This window comes from Dendrobates tinctorius, unplaced genomic scaffold (genome assembly GCF_039654945.1).
Source record: "Dendrobates tinctorius isolate UK_male_01 unplaced genomic scaffold, ASM3965494v1 ptg000103l, whole genome shotgun sequence".
NCBI classification, from domain to species: Eukaryota; Metazoa; Chordata; class Amphibia; order Anura; family Dendrobatidae; genus Dendrobates; species Dendrobates tinctorius.
In genome coordinates, this window is record NW_027361771.1 from 36,741,125 (window position 1) to 36,760,119 (window position 18,995).

Genomic DNA, 18,995 nt, shown 5'->3' on the forward strand with positions numbered 1-18,995 from the left:
TAGCCTCCTATATGCAGTGTGAGGACCAACATAGTGCATTTACTGAACATACATTTCAGTAGGCCAATATTTTGTATTTTAAAATCATTTTTCAAGCTAGTGATTATAAAGTATTCTAATTTACTGAGATAATGACTTTTGGGTTTTCATTGGCTGTAAGCCATAATCATCAACATTAACAGAAATAAACACTTGAAATAGATCACTCTGTGTGTAATGACTCTATATAATGAGTTTCACTTTTTGTATTGAAGAACTGAAATAAATTAACTTTTTGATGATATTCTAATTTTGTGAGATGCACCTGTATGTAGCATGAAAATAGATGTGTTACAACATATAAAAATGATAGCTACCGTGTTTCTTCTTTATCCTTCCAACCTTATTTGCTAAATTACTGCCATCTGTAGTTCAACAACTATTTCATTAAATTTTAAAACAAAAACCTCAATTTTTTTTCTTTTTTTAATATGGAAATGTTATAGAAAATTTCAGACCCCTGAGAACTTGACCAAAAGCATATTGACCTTGGTTCACGGAGATGTGCTCACATCTGTAATAAATGTCTACCAATCTTCAGAGCTAGAGCTGCCGATGAAAACGATTACCACAAAGAAGACTTTTGTCAGTTAAGTTGAGGCAAAATAAACCATCACATACACGTAGATAAATATATATATATATAATTTATTTGTCAGAAAGTGTTTACAGAAGATGAAGTAATGATCGTTGAGAGGATTCTCTTTACACAGGTCAAAGGTCTATTTCAACATTCCCAATGAGCAAAGCCAACAGAAGAAGCAAAAGGCTTAGACCACCTCTATCTCCCCCTGCATTCAACCTTTCGTCACCAATATTTTCTCCCTCCTCCTCTATCCTACCTTCCCATTGATTGATATTCTCACTTGGGCCGGGTTGACCTCTATAGAAAGAGGACGGTTTAGGTGGGAAGGATAATCCTGACAGATTTCCTGTTGGGATAGGGTTATGAGAGCTGCAGAACCGTAGATCCCGCTCCTCAAGAGAGCGCAGGTCTCTTCCTCGAAAAGCTGGTGGGGATGAGCAGGTTACTGGGGAGCTAGAGATTCCTGGGGAAGATCGAAACCAACCCCACAGTGATCGGCAGCTGCAGTCACAATGCCATGGGTTTCCATTCAAACGCAAAAACTGCAAAGAGGGTAGGGCACGCAAACAATCTCCAGAGAGGGACGGCAGGCTGTTATTGAAGAGGAAAAGAATGGTGAGGCTGCTCAAACCACTGAAAGCCGCAGGGGAGATAGTCACAAGACGATTACTATGGAGCAACAGACGATCCAGGCTTGAGAGACCAAAAAAAGTACTGGCTGGGAGCGACCGCAACTGGTTTCCATACAAAAACAGCTGGGTGAGGTTTGACAGGTCACGAAATAAGCCATCCTAAAGAGAGAGAAACAATGCGATTATTAGTATCTGGATAGTCTTTCAAAGCTGTGGTGGAAATTAATAAGCTCAACCGAAAAATAGAAAAGCTATAACAGGTGGTGGAAGGAGTATTGTAGGAGTATCTCACACTGGTAAAGTAAGCAGTTTATATATAGTGTATGACAGCATCAGCGCCATACTTAAAGATATATGTGAACATTTAATTGACAGTCTGCAGCACATATAGAATCTGTCTCCTGCGTTCACGGACTAGCGAAGCAGCTGGTAGTGTGATTACTCAAATGCAAGCACTTAAAGGAACACTCCAGGAAAATCAAATTCGCAGAGGTATGACTATTGCAGGGCCTAATGGAGCGATTCAGGATACATCTTTAGTGCTCCTTTTCCTGTGTGATGCTCCCTCTCCATGTTATGCCTGGGGCAGACCCTGCAGGGATGGAGCATGACAGATTCACAAAACATTGCCCCTGTAGATCCTTCACTAGGTATAACAGTTTATCAGTTTTTCCTGGAATGTTTCTTTAAAATATCCTTAAAATAAACAGTTTTGGGCTTTATTGTACGGAATATTACCTTTTAATGGAAATTAAAACAGTTCACCATATTTAATACAATATTAGAGCATATGTTTAAAGAGTAACTGTCATTTTAATTTTTCTTTTATAAGTCAATAGTACACATAAGATTTATTGCAAAATTGATTTTTTTTTTTATCAGGGAAACCTGGACTGATCCTGCAATATCAAATCATGAGTAAAATGTGTATTTGACCCCTTTCCTACATCAGACGTACTATTCCGTCCTTGTGACCTGGGACCTAAGTACCAAGGATGGAATAGTACGTCTAATGCGATCAGCTGCGCTCACGGGGGGAGCGCAGCTGATCGTGTCCGGGTGTCTGCTGATTATCACAGCTGACACCCGGCACAATTTGTCAGGGGTGGTCACGGACCGCCCCCGACACGTTAACCCCTGGCACACCGCGATCAAACTTGATCGCGGTGTACCGGGGGTTAAAGGAAGCATCGGCAGGGAGGGGGCTCCCTCCTTGCTTCCCTGCGACCCCCACAGCAGTGCAATGTGCAGCGCCGCTGCGGGGGTCGCCTTCCCTGCAGGTCCCCGGATCCAATATGGCGACGGGGACCTTCGGGGGTCTGCAGGGAGCTTGGTTCCTCACTGCTCGCAGAGCGCAGGCATGAGGAAGCCTGCAGCAGTGCCTGTGACAGATCGCTGATGTGACAGGTCAGCGATCTGTCACAGGACAGTGATGTCCCCCATGGGACATTATAATAAAGTAAAAAAAAAAAGTGTAAAAATAATTTTTTAAAAATCGCTAAATAAATTTAAAAAAAAAAATTCCCTAATTCATTTTTTGAAAATAAAAAAACAATAAAATTACACATATTTGGTATCACGGCGTCCGTAATGAACCACCCTATAAAACTGTCCCATTAGTTAACCCCTTTAGTAAACCCCTTAAAAAATAAAAAACGAAGCAAAAAATGATTTATCATATCGCCGAACAAAGTGCAATAACACGCGATCAAAAAGACTCATATAAATATCCATGGTACCGCTGAAAACGTCATCTTGTCCCGCAAAAAACGAGCTGCCACACAGCATCATCAGCGAAAAAATAGAAAAGTTATAGCTCGCAGAATAAAGCGATGCAAAAATAATTATTTTTTATATAAAATTGCTTTCATTGCATAAAACCGCCAAAACATAAAAACATGACATAAATGTGGTATCGCTGTAACCATACTGACCCGAAGAATAAAACCGCTTTATCAATTTTACCGCACACGGAACGGTGTAAACGCACCCTCCAAAAGAAATTCATGAAATGCTGGTTTTTGTTCATTCTGCGTCCCAAAAATCGGAAAAAAAAGCGATCAAAAAATGTCACGTGCCCGAAAATGGTACCAATAAGAACGTCAACTCGTCCCGCAAAAAATAAGACCTCACATGACACAGTGGGTCAAAATATGGAAAAATTATAGCTCTCAAAATGTGGTGATTCATAAACTATTTTTACAATAAAAAGCGTCTTTTAGCGCAGTGGTCCCCAACCTTTTTTGCACCGGGGACCGGTTTCAAGCAAGACCATTCTTCCATGGCCCGGCAGGGCGGGGATGGAGGTGTGGCAGGGGCGGGGCTTTGGTCATAAGGGGGCGGGGCTATGGACACGGTTGTAGTGTAGCAGTGCATACTTATAATTAAATAACATTTATAATGTGACTCAACTCACCATAGGTTTTGAATAAGTGCTCCATCACCCCCTTCTCCCCATCATTGCCTTCACCCCATCACTCCCTTCTCCCCATCATTGCCTTCTCCCCATCACTGCTGTCTCCCCATCATTGCCTTCACCCCATCATTCCCCTCTCCCCATCATTGCCTTCACCCCATCACTGCCATCTCTCCATCATTGCCTTCACCCCATCACTGCCATCTCTCCATCATTGCCTTCACCCCATCACTCCCTTCTCCCCATCATTGCCTTCACCCCATCACTCCCTTCTCCCCATCATTGCCTTCACCCCATCACTCCCTTCTCCCCATCATTGCCTTCACCCCATCACTGCTGTCTCCCCATCATTGCCTTCACCCCATCACTGCTGTCTCTCCATCATTGCCTTCACCCCATCACTGCCGTCTCCCCATCATTGCCTTCACCCCATCACTGCTGTCTCCCCATCATTGCCTTCACCCCATCACTGCTGTCTCCCCATCATTGCCTTCACCCCATCACTGCTGTCTCTCCATCATTGCCTTCACCCCATCACTGCCGTCTCCCCATCATTGCCTTCACCCCATCACTGCTGTCTCCCCATCATTGCCTTCACCCCATCACTGCTGTCTCCCCATCATTGCCTTCACCCCATCACTGCCGTCTCTCCATCATTGCCTTCACCCCATCACTGCCATCTCCCCATCATTGCCTTCACCCCATCACTGCCATCTCCCCATCATTGCCTTCACCCCATCACTGCCGTCTCCCCATCATTGCCTTCACCCCATCACTGCTGTCTCCCCATCATTGCCTTCACCCCATCACTGCTGTCTCCCCATCATTGCCTTCACCCCATCACTCCCTTCTCCCCATCATTGCTTTCACCCCATCACTCCCTTCTCCCCATCATTGCCTTCACCCCATCACTGCCGTCTCTCCATCATTGCCTTCACCCCATCACTCCCCTCATGGCCTTCTCCTCATGTCCCCATCTCCTCCAGGGCCAGGCTACACAAACACAGACCAACACACACACAGACATACATGTACACACATTATACACACACACACAGACAGACATACACATACACACACACACACCACCTCTCTCCTCTCACCTGTCCGCCGCCCGCGCTTCCTCGCACTGACACAGCAGTGGCCGCGCGCTCCTCTCTGTGTCAGAGACAGGAAGCGCGGGCGGCGGGCAGGAAGCTGGACGGGTCCTTGCAGCTCCGCTCCAGCTATTCCCTCTTGCAGGCAGCGGAGCTGCTTGATCGCTCCCTGCCCGCCGCTAAGAGCTGCTGCGCGCCGCCCCAGCCCCCGCTACGCCACTGACCGCCCCTGGCTCACCTTGTGTCCGCGGACCGGCAAGGGCACTGCAGCGGCCCGGTGCTGGGCCGCGGACCGGCGGTTGGGGACCCCTGTTTTAGCGTATGACAGCGGCCAAAAATAAAAACCCACCATAAATAGTAAATCATATCCCCCTTTATCACCCCCTTAGTTAGGGAAAAATAATAAAATAATTTTTTTTTTAATTTATTTCCATTTTCCCATTAGGGCTAAGGTTAGGGCTAGGGTCAGGGTTAGAATTGGGGGGTTTCCACTGTTTTGGCACATCAGGGGCTTTCCAAACGCGACATGGCATCCAAACTAAATTCCAGCCAAAAAAGTTAAATGGCGCTGCTTCCCTTCCGAGCTCTGCCATGTGCCCAAATACTGTAGTGGTTTACCCCCATATATGGGGTATCGGCGTACTCAGGACAAATTGTACAATAACTTTTGGGGTCCTGTTACTCTTGGGAAAATAAAATTGGGGGGTGAAAAGATAATTTTTGTGGAAAAAATGTGATTTTTTTAATTGTACGGCTGTACATTATAAACTTCTGTGAAGCCCTTGGGGGTTAAAAGTGCTCACCACATATCTAGATAAGTTCCTTGGGGGGTCTAGTTTCCAAAATGGGGTCACTTGTGGGGGGTTTCCACTGTTTAGGCACATCAGGGGCTCTCCAAATGTGGCATGGTGTCCAATCTGAATTCCAGCCAATTTTGCAGTGAAAGTCAAACGGCGCTCCTTCCCTTCCGAGCTCTGCCATGTGCCGAAACAGTGGTTTCCCCCCACATATCAGGTATCGGCGTACTCAGGACAAATTGCACAATAACTTTTACAGTCCAATTTCTCCTATTACCCTTGGTAAAATATAAAAATTGAACCTGAAGTAATTTTTTTGTGAAAAAAAGTTAAATGTTCATTTTTTTTTTTAAACATTCAAAAAATTCCTGTGAAGCACCTGAAGGGTTAATAAACTTCTTGAATGTGGTTTTGAGCACCTTGAGGGGTGCAGTTTTTAGAATGGTGTCACTTTTGGGTATTTTCTATCATATAGACCCCTCAAGGTGCTTCAAATGTGATGTGGTCCCTAAAAATAAAATGGTGTTGTAAAAATGAGAAATCACTGGTCAAATTTTAACCCTTATAACTTCCTAACAAAAAAAAATTTTGGTTCCCAAATTGTGCTGATGTAAAGTAAAAATGTGGGAAATGTTACTTATTAAGTTTTTTGTGTGACATATCTCTGTGATTTAAGAGCATAAAAAAGTTGTAAAATTGCGAAATTTTCAAAATTTTCGCCAAATCTACACTTTTTTTCACAAATAAACACAAGTTATATCAATGAAATGTTACCACTAACATGAAGTACAATATGTCACGAGAAAACAATGTCAGAATCACCGGGATCCATGGAAGCGTTCCAGAGTTAATACCTCATAAAGGGACAGTGGTCAGAATTGTAAAAATTGGCCTGGGAATTAACATGCAAACCACCCTTGGGAGTAAAGGGGTTAATGAAGACTGGTTAACAAATTACCGATAAAGAAACTGACAGTTGGTGCTTTCAAAATTGTATGGGGAGAAGGGAGCAGCTAGTGTAGGCAAATGTCATAGAACTTTATGAGCACCAACTGTCATCTCCTATCTCAGTAGTGGAAAGACCTTCATTCACTGAAAGCAGATATTACCTGTGAATTGAGAATTTTGAAAATAAATGATCAGCCCAGGAGGAGAAAGAAGCGATTTCTCTCATAAGATATATTACAAAGTTTCTTGAGTACTAGTGATTTATGTAAAAAGAAAATCAAAATATTTAACTACAGGCAATGCTTTGGTTTTCCTTTAATTAACAATGTATTCTATTCTAAAACACTGCCTCAATAAAACATTAAGAAGACCAGAATATACCATACATGAAATATTGCTACTTGTGAGAAAATTTGGTATCATAAACATCAAGTTCGTATTCAGTGCCCACTTTATGTTAAAGATAAATGTGCCCAGACTGCAGAGCAAAATAATCGCTACCTACTTAATTTTTAGCAATATAATACTGGTAAAACCGTTCCTATCAAGAATGTTCCCAAATCAGTACCTGTTCAATACTGCAGCCTGCAAGCCCCATAGCAAGTACCAACTCCATAATGATGTCCACATTGCTAAATTCACACAAGCGGATAAAAAATTGTCTGATTTTCATCTAGAAAAAAGTGAGTTTCATCCATATTGCCATCTGCATGTCCTTTTTTAACATCTGTATGGCATCTGTGTGACATCCATTTTTATACATTAATAATTAATTATACAAATCCAAATACAGTTTCCTGTGTTAATAATTACATTTTATCTTTTAAAATTGGTTACCATGCGAATGTTATCCATATATCAGTTTGTTTGTGCTTTCCCGTTGAAAAATATAGACAAGTCTCATCCAAAAATTGATCAGCAATTTCTTTTCACAGTCTGGTTATAAAATCTTTCATGTGAATATACTGTGTGCTGTCTGCGTGAGGTCTGTGTTCTCACTGTGTGTGGTCTGTGTGCTGTCTGTGTGTAAGGGGGTAGGATATGATGTCTCTCATGCGTCCCTTCCCTCTGATTGTCTTCAAGTTCTTAATGTTTACATATGTGTTTTTATGATAATTGCCTGCGCTACTGCTACATGTATAACTACGTACTACCACTCATTGCTTATGGTATTGCCACTTAAATGTATTACCATTTATACTGAAAACCGTATATACTGCCTTGTATTCCTGTATTATAATATTGTGTATATATATACTGTATACTGTGTGTGTATGTATGTGTGTGTATATATATATATATATATATATATATATATATATACCTACATAATGTGTTCTTTGTGTATGTACAGTCAGTGAAAGTTAGTGCATCCTTCTTGGGACATTAGAGGAAGGCAATCTTAGTATAGTTTTCCCTTATAGACCGGGTAGTTGTAATTATGTTGCGGACCACTAGATGGGGGTATATTACTGGGGCCTGATAGGTTCTTAGAGGGTTAATTGTAGGAGGGGCTGCTGAGAGTTAAGGTTAGTGATGAAAAGTGGTTTAGTCAGACGGGGCCACATGGGCTATAGGCCCGGACAGCTTTGCAGTCATGTAATGTTAAGTTGCTATAGCCCACGTTACCCACAGGCTCTACAGATCTTAGCAGTGGGTCAGAACAGAAAAACGAAGATGTGACGTCTTACCGCCTGGGCCAATGCTTTTAGGGCAGAAGTTGGCTTGACTAAAGAGATGAAAGGAGTTGGAGCTTCAACGAGATCGGTACAGACGAGCTGGATGCTTCACCAGGAGTCACAAAATGTAGTGGTTGATTAATTCATGTCTGAGCGCGAAACAGGCTGAAGGAAATGTCATTATAGTGAGGTCAGGCTGGAAGGAACTGGGGAAGCAGTCTAGTACGGTCCGGTCTGGGCGTGTACTGCACAGAAGTGACAACAAGCAAGGGAAAGATCAGGAAGCAAACAAATGTACCAACTCTGGATGTAACGTGCGAAATCCTAAGTAAAGAAAGCGTTAAAATTGGCTCGGAGTGTGTCTCCATTGATGGGGGTCACCTAAAAGAGGGACCGTTATGGCCTGGGAAGTGCCCAGGTGAAGATGAATCTGGAGGTGCAGGTATGCCGAGAAGCATAGTAATGTTTCATGTAGGGGAAGGACTGAACACAGCTGCCATCGGAATACAGGTCACGACTACAGTCCTGTCCCTCCCTTACTTGTGTGCCGTCTGTGTGCCGGTGACATAGTTATTAAGGTTGAAGGAAGACTTAAAGTCCATCTGGTTCAACCGATATCCTATACTAACTTGCCCTAACATGTTGATCCAGAGGAAGGCAAAAAAATCCACGTGGCAAACAGTAAGCTTCACATTGGGGAAAAAAATCCTTCCCGACTCCACATACGGCAATCAGACTAGCTGTCTGTGTGAGGTCTGTCTTTGGACAGCAGTCAGACTGAAAATACGTTCATATGAATGTAACCTGTAAGTGACAAATATTATTCCTCACCTGATATTAAGCCTCATTTAGATGTCTGTTTATCGCATATGTGTTCAATACATGATTTTTACAGATAAAACACATTTCTATTTGGTCTATGAAGCTGATCACGTCTGTGATTTTGTGCGTACAATGTGCAAAAATAAGTGACTTGTCTGCTTTTGCAGCTGCATAAGTTATACCAATGGTACATCCACCTCTGGGAATGGGTAACCACTAGTGATGGGGGAGCACCAAAATTCTTGGGTGCTCGTTGCTCGGGTCGAGCAAATTGGAATGCTCTGGTGCTCGACCTGAGCAACGAGCCCAATGTATGTCTATGAGAAAACCAAGCATTTTTCTGGCGGCCCCACCGGCGGTCTGCCGAGAGACTAGAAATTGCAGAAATCAATGGGAACAGTGCTCAAATGACATGGTAACATCATGGGGAAGATCCTTGGAAGCATTTCTGACTCCCAGGTCACTGCTGTGAACAATGTTGTCAGAGTCTTAGGCCACTTTTACAGACTCACAATAAAACATGCAAAAACAAAACCAAAATGGATTTTCCTGGGAAAGATGTGGAGGCCCTGTATTTCTCCATTCCACATGAAAGTGGTATAAGGGGAGTTCAGCACTTCCTTGCCACAAGAGGGCGTCAATTTCAGGCCCATAATGAGATGGTGGTGACCCTCCTGGATTTTGTCTTCCACAATAACTATTTTTGTTTTGATGTGTGTGTCCTCCACCAGCTCAGGGGCACTGCTATGGGCAGCCCTTGTGCACCCAGTTATGCAAATTTGTTCCTGGGCTGGTGGGAGGATAACTTGGTGTTCACTGAAGTCCATGAGAAATATACAGCCCACATTGATATGTGGGCCAGGTTTATTGATAATATCTTTATCTTGTGGAGTGGCACCAAGGAATTATTTCAAGAACTCATGCTGTTCCTGAATTGTAACAACATTGGACTCAAGTTCACTTCTGATATACAGGAGAGACAATTACCATTTCTGGATGTAATGATTACAAAATTCACGAGGGGTGACAGCTTGGAAACATCTGTTTACAGGAAACCTACCGCCACCAACTCACTCTTGAGGTGGGAGAGTCACCACCCATACCCCCTCAAAAGAGGAATTCCTAAGGGTCAATACCTTAGGTTAAAACGTAATTGCTCTGCTAATGCTGATTTTAAGGTCAAGGCAGACTATCTAAGACAAAGATTTCTATCCATAGGGTATCCGGACCGGGTGTTGATGGAGGAATATCGATTTGCGAGCCATCAACCAAGGACTACGTTGTTAACTCCCCGCAATAGAGAAGAGAGGGTTCCAAAAGAAATGAGACTAATTTGTTCTTTTGATAATGGGGCACTGGCAGTGAGACAGATCATTAAGAAACACTGGGACATTCTTAAAATGGACGAGGACTTAATAGATGTGATTGGGGAAAGTCCCCAAATCACGCATAGGAAGTGCCGAACCCTGAGTGATCATTTGGTACAGTCACTTTGCCCCACGGAAACAGGAAACGTGGCTACCAAGGAAACCGGTAGGCTGCTACAAATGCAGGAACTGGGGCATGTGATTCTGTTGAGGTGGGGAGGGAATTTTTCAATTCTAATACACAGCAACACTATCAAATTAAGGAATTCATTAACTGTAAAACTAAAGGTATTATTTACAGGGCTCAATGTGATTGTGGAATGACCTTTATTGGGAAAACGATCCGAGAATTCAGAAGACTTATTGGTGAGCATTTGGGGGATATTCGTAACCAGAGGGATACCCCCATTGTTAGACATGTAACTGGCACGGAGGGGATACTGGCACCATCCGCTTTATGGGTATTGATAAACTCAAGATACCTCCACGGGGAGGTGATTTTGATAAAATGCTGCTACAAAGGGAAACAAGGTGGATTTTTCTATTGAATACATGCCATCCCCTTGGTGTGAATGAGCAGTTAAATTTTGGCTGCTCTCTATAATATATTCCTTTTCTCATCTGCTTGGTGGATCTTTTGGTCTGCCGAAAATTCTAGTACATTGTGGAAAGTTTGCTCCGGGCCCTGCGAGCTATAGAGTCAGACTAAAAAACAGGATTGCTTAATTATCATATATGAAGGGAGATTATCTCTCCTGTATCTATTTGACACTCCTTTCTGTTTTACTGTATGTCCTGGGCTAAACTTGAAAATAAGAGTCTAAACAAGGACAATTCTGAAGTGAGTGTATGTCAACCATTAAATCATGTACTGATGTGGAGTTCCTCTGGGGATACTAAGTGTACATTCTGTATACCTACTCATCTGTATACCTACTCATCATTATATATTTTTTCCTGATATTTTGGCCCCTCTTGTCGATTCGCCCAGATAATTGGTTCACAAATTCTAATGATTCTTGAGTATAATTTATAATTAATCGGTGGATATTAAAAAATCTTCCATCCCCCAGTCATTAATTGATAACTCATTATAATATTTATAGGATGGTATTTTTCTCCCTGTTCATTTTAGATTTTTAAATATAAGATCAGTGAAAATGATATATACAATTTGCGTGAATATCCCTGACTGCCTGACATCTCTTTAATGGGATTGCAGTGCTTCCTTCCTAAGTCATTCCTTTAGTGTGTGGTTTATGCTTAGAGTATCGGAGAGACTTGCTGCATTTATTGCCCTAGGACACCATTCACACTCTGATTGCATTAAATGCGATTTTGGTAGTTATGTGCACAGTGGCAGTCCTGTGTTTTGGAACATAGGAGGCTGCATTAACCTTTTTATGATACCATTCACATTTTGGACGCATGAAATATGATATTGGAAACAATGGGTAATATGGCTGTTTCCCTGCATGTGTCCTGCATTTTGCAAAACAGGATAATATCGGTAGCAGCTGATGGAATGCAGTGGACTAATATCAGTAGCAGCTGTATTTATTGCCCTAGGACACCATTCACGCTCTGATCGCATTCAATGCGATTTTGGTAGTTATGTGCACAGTGGCAGTCCTATATTTTGGAACATAGGAGGCTGCATTAACCTGTTTATGATACCATTCAGACTTTGGACGCATGAAATAGGATATTGGAAACAATGGGTAATATGGCCGTCTCCCTGCATGCATCCTGCAGTTTGGAAAACAGGTTAATATCGGTAGCAGCTGATGGAATGCAGGGGGTTAATATCAGTAGCAGCTGTATATATTGCCCTAGGACATCATTCACACTCTGATCGCATTAAATGCGATTCTGGTAATCGGTAGTAGCTGATGGAATGCAGGGGGTTGATATCAGTAGCAGCCGTATTTATTGCCCTAGGACGCCATTAAATGCGATTCTGGTAATTATGTGCACTGTGGCAGTTTCTGTTTCACGCCTCCAGTATTTTAGAATATAGGAAGAGGCTGCATTAACCTTTTTATGAGACCATTCACACTTTAGACGCATGAAATATATTAGAAACAATGGGGGAATATGGCCGTTTCCTTGCATGTGTCCTGTATTTTGGAAAACAGGAGGTTACCGTAATATCGGTAGCAGCTGATGGAATGCAGGGGGTTGATATCAGTAGCAGCCGTATTTATTGCCCTAGGACGCCATTAAATGCGATTCTGGTAATTATGTGCACTGTGGCAGTTTCTGTTTCACGCGTCCAGTATTTTGGAATATAGGAAGAGGCTGCATTAACCTGTTTATGATAACATTCACACTTTGGACGAATGAAATATGATATTAGAAACAATAGGTAATATGGCCGTTTCCTTGCATGTGTCCTGCATTTTGGAAAACAGGAGGTTAATATCGGTAGCAGCTGATGGAATGCAGGGGGTTAATATCAGTAGCAGTTTGCGATCTGATGTCAGGCGCTGGGGTGGAGCATACCAATAATGGAGTCTTTATCAAGAGTCCATGTGCTTTCCCCTCCAGGACTCCACTTAGTGACAGGGACAGTCACACTAGTTTTTTAGGCACCTCGCCACTGCAGGGCCTGTGGACTTAACGGATAACACTAATTCTATATATCCTTTCCTACTGCTTTATATCTATTTGATGTACCCTACAGCCACTAGTGGTCCCCTCTACCCGATAATAAAGGGGACCTCTATCACTAGACAGAGACCAATCTGCTCTAAAGAGGGCCCTGTGTCCCAAAGAAAGAGGTTAAAAATAGAACACACATGGCATCAGGTGGTATAATTAGATACTCATTTGCATTATAATGTCACTTTTTTCTTTGGTGTGTTTACCACACTTGTGGTGTTTAACTAATAAAGTATCATTTTTAGGGGATAAACATTTTTGGCAATTGTGTCATCATCGTCCACCTCTTGTGACACTTTCTCACCATCGCCTTTATTTGACCGTGGCTGCTCAAATATTTGGGCATTGCTACATGCGATCTCCTCTTGTCCCTCTTTAAGTGGACTGGACGAGAGGCCCGAATCTATAAATGTAAAAGTGAACAGCATTCCGAAGTGTCCAAGTGTGTGATCAGTTGTCTCTAGGCATTTGGTATGATGGGAAGGAGGATCAGGGTGAGGAATATGCGGTTCAGACTCACGGCTACTGAGACTTGACCGTGTGGAAGACAGGATGGTGGTGGTGGCAAAGTGACTGGAAGCATTATTCACTATCCAACAACCTTTTGACACTGCTCTGGGTTCAATAGTGGTGTGCTGCTGCGGTCCCCTAGTAATTGGGACAGGAAGGTCGCGCGAGATGATGTGAATGTTTGTTGTGGCACAATTTCAGCTTGCCCACGGCCTCGACTTCTGCATGCACGTCCAGTTCCCTGTCCCTTGCCCCGCACTTTGCTCATTTTAATTGGAGGACTTATTTTCCACATTCACTATAAATGGCTGTATTTGGAGAGAACTTATATGTGATCCGGAAAAATATGTGAACGGAAAAATAGCTGGCCTGTAGGTAACTATTTTTTCAGCAAACTGCTGTCAATAACTTGGCAAAGACACTGCAAAAAAATTTAAATGGAGGCCTGAAATGGCACAATTTTGAGTGCACTTATATTTGATCCATGTGAGGGACAAACCCCAGTTTAAAATGTCTTGCCTGTAGGTAACTTTTTTTAGCAAACTGTTGTCAATAACTTGGCAAAGACACTGCAAAAAATTTAAATGGAGGCCTTAACTGGCACAATTTTGAGCGCACTGATATGTGATTTGTGTGAGGGACAAACCTCAGTTTAAAACATCTGGCCTGTAAGTGGCTATTTTACCCTTCGCCACGACAGCGCCCACTGGAGGAATCAGATCCGCCCCATTTAGAACAGGAAACCCTACAGGAAAGATAAAAGGGGCGGTCCGCCTTTCCTCAGTTTTGGTTTCCTGTTCCAAACGGAGCCACGATATCCTTCAGGAAGAATACCTGGGCCATGCATGCCGCCTGTGCAGTCTCTATGGGAACGGCAGGGGCTGCGGTCCGGAGGCAGCGTCGGGGGAGATTCCGTTAGACGGCTCCCCCCTCGTCTGGTGAATGGAGGGTGATGACGGGGTCCGGGGAGGGCCGCCCCGTCTCACCCAGGAGCGCGCCAGTAGGCACCAGGATGCACCGCTGCGGTAAGAGCGCCTGTGGCGCAGAAGAAGGCGGTGGCGGTGCATGGAGAGCGGGGGCCGCACATCAAAGCGGCGCGGTAGCCGGCCGGCGCAGAGTCTCCTGACCCCCCGGAAGTAATGGTTGAACTTCCGGGGTGGGATGGCTGAGAGCGCGTCGGCGCATGCGCGCGGTGATCCCAGGGAGGAGGAGCAACTTCCGGTGGGGCGGCAGAGAAAAAAAAAAAAAGGGGGCAAACTATTTAAACAGCGCCGCAGCTGAGCGGCGATGCAGCAATGTCGTCCCCAACGGAAGCGCACGCTCCAGCTGGGGATTCTGCAGGAGGTAGCTCCACCAGGGACCGCAACACCAGGATGGACACCGGCCGCAGGAATGAAGCAGGAGAATCAAGGCCTAGGACGGGATCTCAGCCATCTGATCCGGTAATAGAAAGCTTCACTGGGTGAGTGTGCAAAGTATATACTCTGCCTACTAAGCTGACCTCTCCCCCCCCCCCCCCCCCCGCCTTGGTGTCCCCTTCTAGACAAAGAAAAAGGATAAATCTAAGCATAAAGAATGTGCGTTATGCTCTGAACCTCTCCCTGACTCCTACCCTAAGAAGCTCTGTAAGCAGTGCACCAGAGAGACAAAGCAGGGGGCTGCAATGTCGACAAAAGACATTAGAGCTATAATCAGGGAGGAGATACAGGCTATTAACCACGCCAAAACTCCCTCAGAGACTGGCAGCAAAAAACAGATAACGCTCAGAGTCAGAGGAAGAAGGGGGGTTAATCTCTGACTCCTCACTCACATCCTCGTCGTCATCAGACATGGAGGGACGGTCATGTTTCCCCCTGGATAGTGTGGACAACCTAGTTAAATCGGTGAGAAGCACTATGGGGTGTGAGGAACCAAGGGGTGCCCAAACCGCACAAGAGATAATGTTTGCGGGATTGGCGGGAAAGAAAAGGAGAGCGTTCCCGGTAATACCGGCAATTAAGGCCCTAATAAAAAGGGAATGGGAAAAACACGACCAAAGAAGTTTTCTCCCATCAGCCTCAAAAAGAAAGTATCCATTTAGCGATGAGGAGCTATTAAAATGGACCAAGGTGCCAAAAGTGGATGCCGTTATATCCTCTACCTCGAAACAATCTGCTATTCCAGTAGAGGACGCAGGCTTGTTGGCAGACCCGTTAGACCGCAAAGCAGAATCATCATTGAAGAGGTCTTGGGAATCTACCACGGGTATTTTTAAGCCAGTGGTAGCCAGCACATGCACCACTAGATCTATGCTCGTGTGGTTGGACCAGCTGGATCAACAAATCGAGCAAAAGGTGTCCAGAGAAAAATTACGGGCCGCTATCCCATTAATCAGAGGGGCAGCTGCCTTTATGGCTGATGCTTCGGCGGACACTCTGCGGCTGGCAGCAAGATCAGCAGCTCTTGTGAACAACACCAGACGGGCGTTGTGGATGAAGAGCTGGAAGGGGGACGCGCAATCAAAGGCTAAGATTTGTGCAACCCCATGCGAGGGTGAGTTTCTCTTCGGGAAAGAGTTAGATAGCATACTCGCCAAAGCAAAGGAGAGGAAGTCGGCCCTCCCTGACCCTTCTATCCCTTTCTATAGGAGTACCTTTAAGAGGCGACCGTTTGGAAGGAGGAGGCAAACGGAAAGATCAAATAGATGGGCCGCAAAAGAAGAGAAACAAAAGGGTACCATGTTCAGGGGTCCAACATTCCAAAGGGAAAATAGAAATTAAGAAATCAGACCCACCTGTAGGGGGTAGATTACGTTTCTTTTATTCAAAATGGAACAAATATCCTCAAACCCATGGATCTTGGGTATTATTAAAGAAGGAATGAAAATAGAATTCCTTCAAGACCCTTATGATTTCTTTATCCTAACCCCCCTTAACTCTATAGCCCAACAAAAGGCCCTCGAGGAAGAAATTCGGAGCCTACTATGCAAGGGGGTTTTAGTGGAGGTCCCAGAGGGACAGGAAGGTAGAGGCTTCTACTCTGCTTTATTTTTAATTTCCAAACCAGATGGTACGTTTAGAACAATTATTAATTTAAGGAAGCTTAATACGTTTATAAAAAATTATAAGTTTAAGATGGAATCAATCAGATCCACCATAAAGCTTCTCTTTCCAAACTGCGTGATGGCGGGGATTGACTTAAAAGATGCTTACTATTATCTTCCTATCCATAATAGATACCAAAAATATCTAAGGGTCGCAGTGGTGTTCGAAGGCAAGGTCCGTCATTTTCAATACACAGCCATGCCTTTCGGCCTCAATACAGCGCCAAGAATCTTCACCAAGGTGATGGCAGAGGTGATGGCCTATCTTCGTCAAAAAGATACTTTAATCGTACCTTACTTAGACGACTTCCTAATAATCGGGAACTCGGATACCCAATGTACTGAACGAGTGGCTGATGCAATCTCATCTTTGCAGGACCTAGGCTGGATCATCAATATACAGAAATCCAGGCTCGTTCCGCAATCCCTCCAGATGTTTTTAGGGTTCCAATTGAACTCCATAACCCAGAAATGTCTACTTCCTCAGGTAAAGATTGCACAACAAAAGAGAAAGTAGAGGCAGCCATAGATAGACCACGCATGTCTCTGAGAGGGGCAATGTCGCTATTGGGGTCGCTAGATTCCTGTTCCCCTGCAGTCCTGTGGGCCCATTATCATGTCCACACACTTCAGCATCAGATCCTCCAGGAGGAGAGGCGATATGGTGGTCACCTCGAGAGCAAGATAACCCTAACTCAGGAGGTCTTGACTTCTCTAGAATGGTGGTTAGGTGATGACCATCTATCCTCAGGAGTCCCATGGGTTATAGTACCATCTTGTATCCTAACCACCGACGCTAGCCCCCAAGGCTGGGGAGCCCATATGGGGAATAGCTTTTGTCAAGGAAGATGGAATAGAAAGGAAAGAGAATACTCGTCTAATTTAAAAGAACTGACAGCAGTATACTATGCTCTACATCATTTCCTTCCACAGCTCCAACAGAAACATGTCAGGATCCTGTCGGACAACACCACCACAGTGGCCTACATAAACAGACAAGGAGATACTCGATCAGAGACTCTGATGTCTTCTGCGGCAAGAATCTTAAGCTTAGCCGAAAGCTATTTGTTGTCCCTCTCGGCTCTTCATATCAGAGGAGAGAACAACCAAGAAGCAAATTTCTTAAGCCGACACACACTTCGGCAAGGGGAGTGGTGCCTCAGTCGCCAAATCTTCCAGGACATAGTAGCTCTATGGGGGCATCCTCAAGTGGACCTCTTTGCCACAAGGGAGAACAGACAGACAAAGACCTTTGCTTCCCTGTCTCCAGCAGATCACCCAGACATACTGGATGCCCTCCAGGCCTCATGGAAGTTCAAGCTGGCATACGCCTTCCCTCCATTGATTCTCCTACCACAAGTGATTCGGAAAATCAGAGAGGACAAGGCGAGAGTAATCCTGATAGCACCATTCTGGCCCAAGAGACAGTGGTTCTCGTGGCTACGAATTATGTCAGTGACAGATCCTTGGGTTCTCCCCTCAAATCCCAACCTACTCTCCCAAGGCCCTTTCTTCCACCCTCAAGTGGACAACTTACACTTGACGGCGTGGAACTTGAAAGGCACCTATTAAGATCAAGAGGCTTTTCGGAATCATTAATTACTACGCTCCTACAGAGCAGGAAGCAGTCCACAACCCAAATTTATAAAAGAATATGGAAGAAATTCCTACAGTTTCATACAGCATCTCATACAGCAGAAGTCCCGATAGTTCCTATCTTGGAATTCCTACAAAAAGGGAAGGAGTTGGGCTTGGCAGTAAACACACTGAAAGTACAGGTGTCTGCGTTGGGGGCGCTGTATGGCCATAATATAGCAGGCAATAAGTGGATATCACGATTCATTACAGCGTGTGAAAGAATAACTCCGGTTCACATACCTACAATCCCTACACTTAAACCTGGTGTTAGACGCCCTGACAGAAGAACCTTTTGAGCCGATAGATACGATATCCCTTAAATATTTATCATTTAAGACGGCCCTCTTGGTAGCACTGACATCCGCTAGGAGAGTGGGTGATATCCAGGCCCTGTCCATAGATCCACCCTTTTTACAGGTATACCAAGATAGATTAATATTAAAGCCAGACCCCTCATACCTGCCTAAGGTATCAACAAAGTACCATAGGTCTCAGGAAATACTCCTCCCAACCTTCTTTGAAGATCCCTCCACTCCGGAAGAGCAGAAATTCCACACTTTGGACGTCAGAAGAACTGTCCTAAAGTATATTGAAAGGTCCGAGAGCTGGAGGCAGTGTAGGGTTCTGTTCATTTCTTTTCAGGGCTGTAAAAAAAGGGTATGGAGTCACAAAGAGCACCATTTCCCGATGGATCAGGGATGCCATTCGTTTAGCCTAC

At 44.1% G+C, this 18,995-nt stretch overlaps 1 protein-coding gene across 1 annotated transcript in view; it reads right to left on the reverse strand.

Annotated features, from left to right (window-relative positions):
• Positions 1 to 667: 667 nt before the first annotated feature.
• Positions 668 to 18,995, reverse strand: part of RTN4RL2 (reticulon 4 receptor like 2) — a 134,365-nt gene continuing 116,037 nt past the window's right edge. The window contains exon 3 of the mRNA XM_073588209.1: positions 668 to 1,416. Within this exon, the coding sequence (XP_073444310.1) occupies positions 754 to 1,416 (663 nt within the window). The 3' untranslated portion in view covers positions 668 to 753. The remainder of the gene's footprint in view (positions 1,417 to 18,995) is intronic.